We start from the raw sequence: 13,491 nt of genomic DNA, 5'->3' as shown, positions 1-13,491 counted from the left end.
CAATGAGACACAGCCCCTGGTCCTAGAGGATTTGGGGTCTAGTATGGTTATAATATCATAAACACAATTAAATCTACTAAATGTTAACATAGAATTAAACTTCTGTCAATGGCCAGATATTCCTTACAAATACTAGGACCTGTAAACACTAGATTTCTAAAAAATCCAAATAATAAGAAAAAACATTTTTAGGTACACTTTAACCTCGTTTAGGGAGCTGATATATGTATTGTATGCATGATTTGGCTACTGACAATGTGTGAGGTACCATTAGGTTAATTCTCAGAGGCAAATGTCCACGTATAATTAATGCAATCAGCAATGCTTTCATTCATTTAACAGAGACTTACCAGTTGTGTATGTGTGTCAGACTCAGGAAAAGAAATCAAGAGGAGAAGATAAATAAATATGTGGAACAATAATGGAACTCAATTTTGGTACTTGTGTGATAAGTGCTTAAGAGCCCAAACTAGATGTGTGGCCTGGGGCAAGTGACTTCATCCTTCTGAGCCTCAGTTTCCTTAACTACAAACTGAGATTGAAAAATAATACCTATGTCATGAGGTCATTTTGAATATTAAATGAGATGATCACGTTTATAGACTACATAGCTTCATATCTGGATCCATGTAAGTCCTAAACAAGTATTAGCAGTTTTTGTGTCCCACTTTCACAGAAGAGAAATCTGAGGTTCAGAGCAGTGAAGTAACTTCCTTGGACCCCACAGACCCAGAAGATAAATTAAAAACAAAGCAGCAGTGGGGCTCCAGGGTAGCTCAGTCGGTTAAGCATCCAACTCTTTTTTTTTTAATTTTTTTTTAATGTTTATTTATTTTTGAGACAGAAAGAGACAGAGCATGAATGGGGGAGGGGCAGAGAGAGAGGGAGACACAGAATCGGAAGCAGGCTCCAGGCTCTGAGCCATCAGCCCAGAGCCCTACGCGGGGCTGGAACTCACGGACCGTGAGATCGTGACCTGAGCTGAAGTCGGACGCTCAACCGACTGAGCCACCCAGGGGCCCCAAGCATCCAACTCTTGATCTCAGCCCGGGTCATGATCTCACAGTTCCTGGGATGGAGCCCCATACTGGGCTCTGCAATGACAGCACGAAGCCCACGTGGGATTCTCTCTCTCCCTTCCTGTCTCTGCCTTTCCCCCATTTGTGCACGCACATGTGTGCACATGCACGTGCTCTCTCTCAAAATAAATAAACTTAAAAAAATAAAACAATTAAAAAATAAAAATGGAGCAGCACTGATATGAAGTATATGAGTCTTGTTTGATGTCAGAGAGCAGAAGGACTGAATCTGCTTGTACAGTACGGGAAAGAATCAGGAAGGAATATTTAAACCAAGTACACAATGACTTTTCAAATGCTGTCCATAAACATTTATCTAGAGACTTGGAGCAGTTTTCATTCCCCTAACCACTGCCGTTCCCACAGATCCCAGTGATCCTCAGTCTGGTTCCTTCTTCAAAGAGCATTTTAGCTTTTCTTATTAAAGATTGGCTAACCTTTAATGAGGAGGATTATCACAGGATTCTCAGTCCTGACTTTATTTTCAGAACTGACAGGTGAAAAGTGAGAGAGGAAATAACTGCCTTACAACATGCTTTTAGAATTTCCCTGGGACTACCACGGCATTACTCCTTCCAATGTAAAATAGAGTGCTTCAAACCATATAGTTTCTCCAGAATAGCTGAAACCAAGGACTTCTCTGGAAGTTCAGTGCCAAGATGATTTTCATTCATTCATTCTTTACTCATTTCCATGATTTTTTAGTTGTGTTTATTACACGACACAATCCATGAACTGGAAAGCAGCTTTTCAATGGAGAAGAATCAAAAGCGAAAGCCTGAGAAGATCATTAGTCATAAAAGGGTTAAATCTCTCTCTTCCTGCTTTTCCCTGAACGCTAAAATACCTGTGTGATGCTTATCACAAATACTAGTTTTGGAAAAATGATCTCAGCATAATTTTATTGCCAATAATCTCAATTTGACCTTCATGTCCTTTTTTTTTCTCTTCTCTCAAACAGAATGCCACAACATTCCGCGTAACTGTTCAAGATGATAATAGCATCGTTGTCTCTTTAGAATCTTCAGATGTCACGAGTCCATCATCTGTGTATGTCGTGAAGATAACGGGGGAATCAAAAAATTACTTCTTCGAATTTGAGGAATTCAATGGCACTTTGCCTCCTCCTGTTACCTTTAAGGCTAATTATCATGGCCTTTATTACATAATCACTCTGGTAGTGGTAAATGGAAATGTGGTTACCAAGCCATCCAGATCAATCACTGTGTTAACAAGTAAGCATCATTTGTAATATCATCCTCTTGTGTTTCTTTTTGGGGTATATTTTCTTGGGGCTCTCACTGAAAGGAAGGCAGCCCAGAATGGCAAGATCAATCGCCTTGAAGTCAGGTGAGGTAAATTCAAAGTTCTGCTTTATATTAAGAGTACAGCTGCTTGCCAGCATTTTATAATGTTTAACTGTTCCCTTTTATTTTTAAAAACTCTGCTTTAAACTCAGTGAAATAGTATGCTTTGAGACAGAATGACAATTTTAGATTCATGATTGGGCCATGTAATTTTTTGCTATATAACTTAATAGTATGATCATAACTAAACTATTTCTTTCCAGAACACATATTCTCATATTAACTTTTGAGACAATGAATTTATACTCATATTTCACCTGCTCAAAATTAATTATACATTTTTAGCTGAGAGAGAGAGAGAGAGAGAGAGAGAAAAGATATCATTATTTATCAGTTTCTATTCTTGACCTCGCCCTCAAAATAGCCTTGGCTTCCACTGCCCAAGAAAAACACCAAGAAAAACAAATCATTGGCATTTTAACCTTCAGTAGCCCATGTCTTAAAGTAAAGAAGTGATGCTGATATTAGGAATTTTTAGGAGTGATTTTAACTATATGTGATTTTCACTTTACTCTCTGGAACTTTAATATCTAATCTCAAACTAAGATACAGCTCTACTGAATATGTTGAGGTATATGTTGAAAGAAAAACTGTTATCTATAAGATGGTAGAATTTATCACTACAGCAATTTAATGGCTCAGTGGAGTTCTTTTTGCTTATTGTTCTTTAGTGCAGATTTTCCAGTGGCTGCGATTTTTTAAATGTCAGCTACATGCAATCATTTTAGCCACAATTAAGGAAAAGAACATCATGATATTTTTCTCTTGGGATGAAAGGAAAGAGAAACATCAGGAAGCAAGAACTCAGAATCAAGCTAGGAGACATATTTTTAATATGTCTGTCAAAAATTAATTAAAGTTTCCCTTGGCAGAGTCTCAGAATCAATATTGAATCCTAAAAATTAGGAATGGAATGGCACACACCCAAGACCTTCAAGGTTTATAGATATAATGAACAAATCTACGACCTACTAGAATTAAAGGAAGAACTTTCCTGTTCTTTAAAATACTATTTTAAACAAGCTGCAGAAAAAAGGTGAATTGAGAGTTAATAGGTATGGCAACAGATCTAAGTATACAATGGCTATAATACAATTTCTTGAAATCAGAAGTCCTGCATTATTCATCTTCACAATCTCATAAGCACCTAGCATGAATTTTATACTTAATACGTGAACAATAAATATTAATTCAATTTAGTTGAGCAAGTAACGGGAGAAAGAGCAGAGGAAAAAAAAGACTAAGACAAAGCAAAATAAAAGTGTTGCTGACCTAACATTCGTGAACATGCATTCAGCCACTCAAGATCAGACAAAGCTCTAGCAGTCAGCCCTTGAGCTAACGGTTCATAAAGACATTTGATAAGTAAGTAAATGATAAGTAGGTACATGGTAAGAGATTTCTATAATATCTCATTGATATTTTAGCATGTGCAATGAGTTCTATTCAAAATATATCTTTATTTTCCTTTGTGATTCCTTTTCCGACATGTGGGCTTGGAAGTGTGTTGAATATTCAAAAGTTTGACATTTTTCAGAAACATTTTTATTAATTTCTAGGTAAACGCTGTTGTGATCAAAAGGCATACTCTATATGATTTCAATTACTTGAAAATTGTTTCAGTTCATTTTATGGTCGCAAATATGGTCTATCTTGGGATGTATTCTGTACCCACTTGTTGGGTGAAGTTTTGATACATCTCAGGTCAAGTTGGTTGCTCAAGCCTTCTCTACCCATACTACTTTTCTGTCTACTTGTTCTAATGATGGATAGTGGTGTGTGAAAGTCTCCAATTATATCTGTGGATTTGTCTGTTTCTCCTTGCACTTCTTTTAGTTTATGCTCTGCATAATTTGAACTCTGCATGAAGTTTGACCTTATATCTTTAAACTTTTAAGATTACCATGTCTTCGTTTTTTATAATCAGGTATCATTTGACATATAAAGTTATATTAGTTTCAAGTGTACGACGTAATGATTTGATATTTGCATATACTGCAAGATCATCACAGCAAGTCCAGTTACTATTGTCACCAGTGAGTCTCAAATTTTGTTCCTTGCAATAGAACTTTTAGGATTCACTCTCTTGACAACTTTCAAACATGCAGTACAATATTATTGACTATAGTCACTACATTATACATTACATCCCATAACTTATTTATTCTATAACTGGAAGTTTGTACCTTTTGATCCCCTTCACAAATTTTGCCCACCCCACCATCATTCCGTTCTCTGCATCTGTGAGTTTTGCCTTGTTTTGTTTGTTTTTTAGATTTTCATATACACAGGATTCTACAGTATCTGTCTTCCTCCGTCTAACTTATTTCACTTCACAGAATATGCTCACATTCCATCCAAGTTGTTGCAAATGGCAAGAATTCACTCCTTTTTATGGCTGAGTAGTATTCCACTGCACAGGTATACACCATGTCTTCTTCATCCATTCATCTGTTGATGGATGTTGAGGTTGTTCCCGTATCCTGGCCATTATAAATAATTCCACAATGAACATAGAGATGCATATATCTTTTTTTTTTTTAATTTTTTTTTCAACGTTTTTTTTATTTATTTATGGGACAGACAGAGACAGAGCATGAACGGGGGAGGGGCAGAGAGAGAGGGAGACACAGAATCGGAAACAGGCTCCAGGCTCCGAGCCATCAGCCCAGAGCCTGACGCGGGGCTCGAACTCACGGACCGTGAGATCGTGACGTGGCTGAAGTCGGACGCTTAACCGACTGCGCCACCCAGGCGCCCCAGCATATATCTTTTTGAATTACTGTTTTTGTTTTCTTTGGATAAATACCCAGAAGTGGAATTTCTGGATCTGGTAGCTCTCTGGTAGCCCTATTTTTAATTGTTTGAGAAATATACATACTGTTTTCCATACTGGCTGCACCAGTCTACATTCCTACCAACCATGCATATTTGTTCCCTTTTCTTCACATTCTTACCAACACTTGTTATTTCTTGTCTTTTTGATAATAACCATTCTAACAGATGTGAGGTGATATCCTGTGGTGGTTTTGATTTGCATTTCACTGATACTTAGTGATGTTGAGCATCTTTTTATGTGCCTTTTGGACACCTGTATGTCTTCTTTGGAAAAATGTCTAGTCAGATCCCAAATATTCTGATGATAACAATAATTTTATATATATGTGTGTGTATATATATATATATAACTAATTAATGTCTTTTTTATCATACTTTGATGATAACAATAATTTTATGTGTGTGTGTATGTGTGTATAACTAATTAATGTCCTTTCTTTTGATGATGAATTCCTTTAGCTTTTGCTTATCTAGAAAACTTTTTCTTTCTCCTTCAAATGTGAATGACAACCTTGCCAGATAGAGTATTCTTGGTTGGAAGTTTTTTCCTTTCAGCACTTTGAATATATTTGCCACTCCCTTCTGGTCTATAACATTTTTGCTGAAAAATATGCTAATAGTCTTATGGGGCTTCCCTTGTATGAAACTTCTCTTGCTACTTTTAAGATTCTCTCTTTATCTTTAACTTTTGACATTTTAATTATAATGTATCTTGAGTGCATCTCTTTGGGTTCATCTTATTTGGAACTCTCTGGGCTTTCTAGACCTGAATGTCTATTTCCTTCCTCAGGTTAAGAAAGCTTTCAGCCATTATTTCTTCTAATATGTTTCCTGCCTCTTTCTATCTTCTCATTCTGGGACTTCTAGAATGCAAATGTTATTCTATTTGATGCAGTCCTACAGGTCCCTTAAACCACTTTCATTTTTTTTATTGTTTTTTTTTCTTCTGTTTCTCTGTTTGGGTGAGTTCCACTGCTGTGTTTTCTACTGATCCTTTCTTCCATTTCATCTAGTTTGCTGTTGAATACTTGTGGTGTATTTTTCAGTTCAGTTATTGCCTACTTCAGCTCTGTGACTACTGTTTGGTAATTTCTTATATTTTTATGTCTTTTGTTGAAATTTTCACTGTTCATTCATCCTTTTGAGTTCAGTGAACATCTTCATGACGGCTACTTCGAACCTTTTATCAGGTAAATTACTTGTCATTCATTAAGGGTTTTTTTCCTGGGGTTTTATTTTATTCTTTTGTTTGGAACATATTTCTTTGTTTCCTCATTTTGCTTGACTCTCTGTATTTGTATCTATGTATTAGGTAAAACAACTGTCTCTCCCAGTCTTGAAGGAGTGGCCTTGTGTCAGGAGAAGAATATTATCATTCAACCTTGCCCTAGCTCTTGGTTTTCTCTTGAACCTTTGTGATCAGCTAAGCAGCTTGATTTATTCTTGTTGCATCCCAGTTGGATGCTAAGGGGAGTGCTAAGATTTGTCAGTGGAGATCCCAGTGGGAGTGCTAAGATTTGTCAGTGTTCTAAAGGGAGGGATCTCAGTAAACACTTAGTTTCAGGCTGATTGGAAGCCATGCTCTCAGGCAGAAGCTTTTAAGGTGAGCAAGTATGTAAAGTCCTGAGGCACCACAACTGTAAACCCTGTTGACTTCCAAACCAGTTGATCTGGAAGAGTCCTCTGGACAACTGTTGTAAAAATCAGGGCTCCAGACAGGTATACAAGCTCCTTTCTGGGAAGTACTAGCAAGCTGTAGCAAGACTTAGAAAGATTACAAAAATGGAATTGCCTGATCTAAGTTCTCTGCGCAGTCTGTAGATGTGTGGCAAACTTGAAGACTGCCCTTCAGGCTGAAGCTCCAGGACAACTAAATAAACCTTTGTCACAGACACGCCAGTGGTATGTTTCAGTCTACTGCCTGTGCAGTGCCCTCAGGATGGGAGCCTGCTAACAGCTGCCTCTCCAGTTGTTACAGTTCTGTGGGGCCCAGGGACAGAAGCCCCCAAGCCACCAGAGCCGGCTGATCAAGGAACACCCCCTTTGTGGACTGTATGGGTTTTAGGGAGGCAGTGGGAGAGCACAGGACTGAGACACATGCACCAGCTCTAAAAAGGCATGACATTTTTTTCTATATGCAATGGCCATCTTTATCCCAAGAAATATGCTTGGTGTTGAAGTTGATTTTATCTGCTATTACTATAGATATTTTAGCTTTCTTCTGTTAAGTCTTTTCATGGTATACTTTTTTTATCCTTTTATTTTCAACCTACTTATGTCTTTATATGTAAATGGGTTTCTTAGCATTGTACTTTTTTTTTCCAATCTGAAAATGTCTGAATTTTAAGCAGAGTGTTTAGACCAGCAGTATCCAATAAAAATAGGATGTTAATCATATATGTATATTAAATTTGGGGTAGACACATTAAAAAATTTTCTGAAAAGGTGAAATTAATTTTAATGACATTTTAATTAATATTAATCCACTCCATTTAAAATATTACTATTTCAGTATATAATCAATATAAAAGTTTACATATAACTTTTAAGCATAAGTTTACTAAAATTAAATAAAGCTTAAATTCAGCTTCTCAGTTGTACTAGCCTCATGTCAAGTGGTCAGTAGTGTATGTGGCTAGTGGGTACCAATTTTGACAGTGCTCGCTTAGAGCATTTATACTTAACATAAGTATTTATATTGTTGGATTTAATTTTAATCTACCATATTGCCAGACTGTTAGTGTGGGAGATTGAGGCAAGCTGGGTTTAAGGTATTGTCACTTTCAGTTCATCACAGATTTCAAATTTTTCCAGTGTTTTCTGCCAGCAGTGGTTGAGTATATTTCTCAGTGCTCCAATTCTACCCTCAGTATCGACAAGTCCTGAACACCTGCACCACTGGTCTCCATGATTTTGCCCCTCTTCTCACAATGGATTGCTGTTGCTTTTTACTAGCGCTAAATTTTTGGTGAGCGTAAGGGAGGTTTTTAGTTCTCCTGATCCAGCCTCGGGCTTAGGCAGATCCTGTGATCCTGCTGGGAAATTGTCAGCATTCCTACCCCTCATTATACACTGACAGCTAGTCTACTTGGGTTGGAATTTCTGTCTTTTCCCCAGTAGTAGTAGAATTCTACTTTGTATGAGTGCATGATCATAGGTCCAAGGGAGATTCTGCCCCTGTCCCAGGAACAGACTCTTTCACTTCTATCCATCCCTCAGAAGGGGGTATCTTTGCCTGAGAACTTGAACAGAAAGTTGTTTCTGTCCTTCCCCAGTGCCTTAAGGCTTCTGCTTTGTATTCAGGAAAGATCCAGGGAATTGAGTAAGGTTTCAACGTGATCTATTAGTGGAGCAAATTATCACCTGCATACCTGTGCCACCCCAACCCCCTGGGGGGAGGGGAGGCTCTTACCCTCAATATTCTCCTGAGCACCTGATTAAAGCCCACAATAAGAGCTAGAAAGAGAGTGTGGACTCTACTTGTGTCTGGGACTCCCAATCATTTGAAACTAGCTCTGTCCTAGAACTTTTAGGTGGTGGAAATATTCTATATCTGCATTGTCCAGTACAGTAGCCACTAATTTTGAATTTTATTTAATTTTGATTCATTCTGAGTCTGATTAAAATAGCCACAGGTGGCTAATAACTATTCTTTTGGACAAAGCAGTTCTAAACTGTCATTGGAAACACACTCAGCCCTTATGAATTCATTAAGATCTTAGTTGCTGTCTTCTTTCCTGCTTTAATGGGGCCCTTCCTCTTCCTGCCATGCTTTGCTACAGGTGAGAAAGTCCCTCCTGTCTACAGGGGGCTTGCCACTCCTGAGTATTTAGTTCATTCGATTGCCTGGCAACCTCACTTCCCTGATAGGTTCAAGAAAAGTTATGATCTCATGGATTATTTAGCTTTTTCTTCTTGTTGGGGGTTGAGTGTGACATTGACTTGTAGCTTTCTACATCCTAAGTGAAAGAGGAAATTTACATTGATTTCTAAAGAGCAAAAATTCGTTAATGATGGTTTCTTATCTCTCATCTTCTATCTCATTTTTAAATTTTTTTTAACATTTATTTATTTTTGAGACAGAGAGAGACAGATCATGAACGGGGGAGGGGCAGAGAGAGAGGGAGACAGAATCGGAAGCAGGCTTCAGGCTCTGAGTCATCAGCCCAGAGCCTGACGCTGGGCTCGAACTCACGGACCGTGAGATGGTGACCTGGGCCGAAGTCGGACACCCAACCGACTGAGCCACCCAGGCGCCCCATCATTTTTAAAGACTCAGTTACATCCCCCCAGATTTTAAAAGGGATAATAGGTTCAGAATATAAGAACTGGGAATTAAGGCACAAATATCTTTGTGACCCTAGACATGAGGTGACATTAGGTGGCATTTGGTTTCAGCTTCGTCCTTTAAAAAAAAGTGGGAATTAAAGTACATGATGACTAAGATTAGTTTTGAGCTCTAAAATTACCATTATTTGTCAGTTAATGATGTGTTTTTTGCCATCTTTATTTTTATAGCAGGCAGTTCTTTTTAAAGTTTAGGAAACATGCATAGTATCTGCTCAAGGAGTTGACACATTGTTTTTGAGAATAAAAGGTATATTTGTTGCAGTCATTTGTTGTGTGTTAGATGCTTGTCTTGATGAAATAAGCAATGACAAAGCAACTGGCCTTGGGGCAGTCCCTTGCTATTTGTCTATAGCTGTTCTGAGTCTGATGCTCTTAGAGAAAGCTGAGAAACATGGCAAAAAAAAAAAAAAATCAGCACAAAGAAGTCAGTTGGCCATTTCAAAGGAATTTTACAACCCTTAGGCTCTGACATCTGATTAATATTTAATTGATTGAGAACCTTCAGTATATTGTCTGTGCTTTAGAGAGAAGTTGCTTCTCAATAGATACATTAATACATGAAAACAATTGCTTAAAAATTGGGGAAATGTTATTTATATCCCCCTGTCTCATGGGTTAGTAAAATCTGAGAGAGAGTAGTTGTAAACATTGCCAAACACTTTAGAGACACTCTTCAAATATAATATTTATAATATATTCTACAAATATAAACATATATCCATACATTATACAAATATAATGTATTATAAATAAAAATAATGCATGAGTTTTTATTTTATTTATTGTGCACATTCTGTATGTCACGTCTTATGTTCTAGAAAAATAAAGATAAATACCCACACTGAAAGATGGTATACTATAGTGTAAAAAACAGACAAACCATTACAAAAATATAAATGCTGTAAGAGATTTATGTGAGAGACTGCCCAGCTCTCCTAAGAAACATTGGGAAGGCACCTTAGAAGAAAAATGTATTGAAAATTTAAGGAAAATTTGCTAAATGAATAAAGAATGTAAAACATTACAACAGAGTCAAAGGGAAGCATATTTGCAAAGAATGGAGACTTGCATAGCATGACCCACTTGTAAATTACAAGGAGTTATGATGGCAAGCATCCATGGTTCCAGAAAATGATAGGAAAAGAGGCTAGAAAACTTGAGAAGAACCTTGACTACCTTACAAAGGAGTGTAGACTTTCTGTAAGAGATGAGGAATGGTGACAGATACAAAGACATGACATAGTAAGACCTGATTGGGGAAAGCTCCTTATTATACCAGAGTGGCAAGTCATAGAATCCTGAATCGTGCATTGGAATGGGCAAATTGTCCAGCAGGTAATTTGAGTAATGGTTCAAAGTATGAACTTTAAAGCAAGTAAAGAAATCTAGAAACCATATGTGTAGCATTAGATAGGTTGTTATTTTCTTTAAATCTTAGTTTCTAAGTCTGTAATCTGTCCCAGTGGTTGGGGTTTCTGTAGAGACTTAGATAATAATTATTTTGGGGTTTTTTTTGTTGCAGTTATTCAACTCTGTTGTTGCAGCACAAAAGCAGCCATAGGCAGTATGGAAGCAACCAAGCATGGTTGTGTTCCAGCAAAACGTTATTTAAAGACACCAAAATTTTAATTTCATATAATTTTGATGTGTCATGAAAAATTATTCTTCTGTTAATTTTTTCAACTATTCAAAAATGTAAAGGCCATTCCTACCTCACAAGTCATATAAAGACAAATGGCAAGCCAGATTTGTCTTGGGGGCCGTACGTTTGCTGATTTGGGAGAGGGTGCTGTAAAACAACGTCAATATTTTGTAATGCGAGAAATGTTAAAATAAACTCCTTAACAAAATGTGTAGCACTTAATATAAGATCAATAAATACAAACAATACCAATGTAATTAAACAGAAAATTACTCAAGGGGTTGGAAGCAAAAGAGAGTCAACACAGATTAGGCAGGGCAGAGGCAGTGAGGTAGAAGTAACTGGTTTAAGGCAGAGATTCTGACAAAAGTGAGAGCACCAGGTAGCCTTCAGGCTTAAAGATTTTGAGCAGAAACAAGTAGAAAAAATTCAGGTGAGATTTGAGGCAGGGAGAATAATTTGGAAAGCTGTTGAAATATTCTGGGAAAGAAATGGTGAAGACTTGAACTAAGCTTATGGGTGTGATGGGAGCCATGACTCTTGGACCACAGGAGGCTGCTGCCGCCATCTCACCTCAGTAGCCTGCTTGAATAGAGCTGAGATGTCAGGTTAGGTTCCAAATCACCATCTAAATGTTTATTTTTGAGGCAGGGGGGAGGGACAGAGAGAGAGGGAAACAGAGGATCAGAGCCCGACACGGGGCTCAAACTGATGAACCATGAGATCACGACTTGAGCCAAAGCCAGACACTTAACCAACTGAGCCGCCCAGGTGTCCCTCCAGATCACCATCTAAACATAAGTTAGGAACTCTGGCCTGGGACCTGGGAACAGTCTTTTTTTTTTTCTCCATCAGAAGTGAGGGTCTAGTCACAGGTTTCTTTCCCTCAAGAGAAATGTGTTAGAACAGGTAGATTCTTAGATTGATCACATCAAAAGCAAGGATACTGGTCACTGACCCAACAGCTCTTTTAGTTTTAATCCATCAAAACAGAGCAATCTCAGAAAGAAGCACCTCTCAGCACTTAGCAGTTACCCATAAGCAAAGGGCTAATTCCACTTTCTTGAAAATAGTATTCGTTCCACATTTGTTTTGTTTCTTCATCATCTAAGATAGTCACTTACAGAACTTTAAGAAACTTCTTATTCATGATTGTCATGAATGATTCAAAGGTAATTAAGGAACACAAAACAGTCTTCAATTTAAACATCAGATTTTATTATGGGGACACCTAATGAGAAAAAAATAATCATATTAAATGTCATTAAAATTTTTTTGATTAAAAGAAAAAATGGGCATTTAATGTTAGGATTTCCAGCAAAAATAATGTAGTAAATACATGCTTGTGATGCACTCTTTACTCCTACCACAAAGCAAAAAGAAAACCGTAAGTACATTGGTAGCCTCAAAAATAAGTTAGTTGTCTCTAAGAATAACACAACAGAAACTCCAAGCAAGGAGGTGCACTGAAGCCCTGGGGCCTCTGTGCTCTATATTTGAAAGAAGACAGCCCTGATCTTGGGCCCCAGTAGAATATGGATTGAAATTCTTCATACTACATGGGCACTGAGCTAGGCTTTCTGCTTGGAGCAGAGATGCTTTCTGCCTGTGATACAATTATAGATGGAGGCCTTGAGATGCAAGGAACACACACAGTCAGTTTTACTATCAAGGACCAAGCTAGTTACCCTCTAATTTGGAATGTATTTGTGATAGCCACTCTATCTCCCACAATATCAAGAATTTCAGGTAACATCGTGTGCCCTGTTTCTAGACTAGGGGATGTGGTGAGCTAAAATAAAGCTATGGCTAAAACTGCCTCAACAGCAGGAAACAAGAAATGGGACAAAAAGAAAACAAAAAATTAGCCTAGGGCCTGCATTTCAAAACACACAAAGAAATGTCTGCTAAAAAAGATCAAAACAACAACTCTAACATTGCAAATTATATTTTATATAGCAATCTGACAACAAATGTACAGTATGCTATGAAATAAATATATTCATAGAATATATTCAAAGAAATAAATATAAGAATTGCATCAATTTAAAGGGATTAAAAAATTATGAAGCAAAGATTGGCAGAAATTAAGCAAAAACATCAAAAAAGCATAAAATAAATGTTTTAGAAATTAAAAATACACTTATTTAATTTAATATTTAATTGGTTAGATGAGACAAATTATCTGAATGCATCAAATTTAAATTTAATTGAA

At 37.2% G+C, this 13,491-nt stretch overlaps 1 protein-coding gene across 2 annotated transcripts in view; it reads left to right on the top strand.

Annotated features, from left to right (window-relative positions):
• PTPRO (protein tyrosine phosphatase receptor type O) overlaps window positions 1-13,491 on the top strand; it is a 243,943-nt gene that overhangs the window by 131,869 nt on the left and 98,583 nt on the right. For both annotated transcript variants that reach the window (XM_086714005.1, XM_086714006.1), the window contains exon 2: window positions 2,041-2,314. In XM_086714005.1, the coding sequence (XP_086570131.1) occupies window positions 2,041-2,314 (274 nt within the window). The remainder of the gene's footprint in view (window positions 1-2,040; window positions 2,315-13,491) is intronic.

The sequence above is a fragment of the Puma concolor genome, chromosome B4, assembly GCF_028749965.1.
Source record: "Puma concolor isolate L17-30 chromosome B4, mPumCon1.1.hap2, whole genome shotgun sequence".
Taxonomy (NCBI): Eukaryota; Metazoa; Chordata; class Mammalia; order Carnivora; family Felidae; genus Puma; species Puma concolor.
Note: the sequence above shows the minus strand (reverse complement) of the source record. Positions and strands in the feature narration are given on the sequence as shown.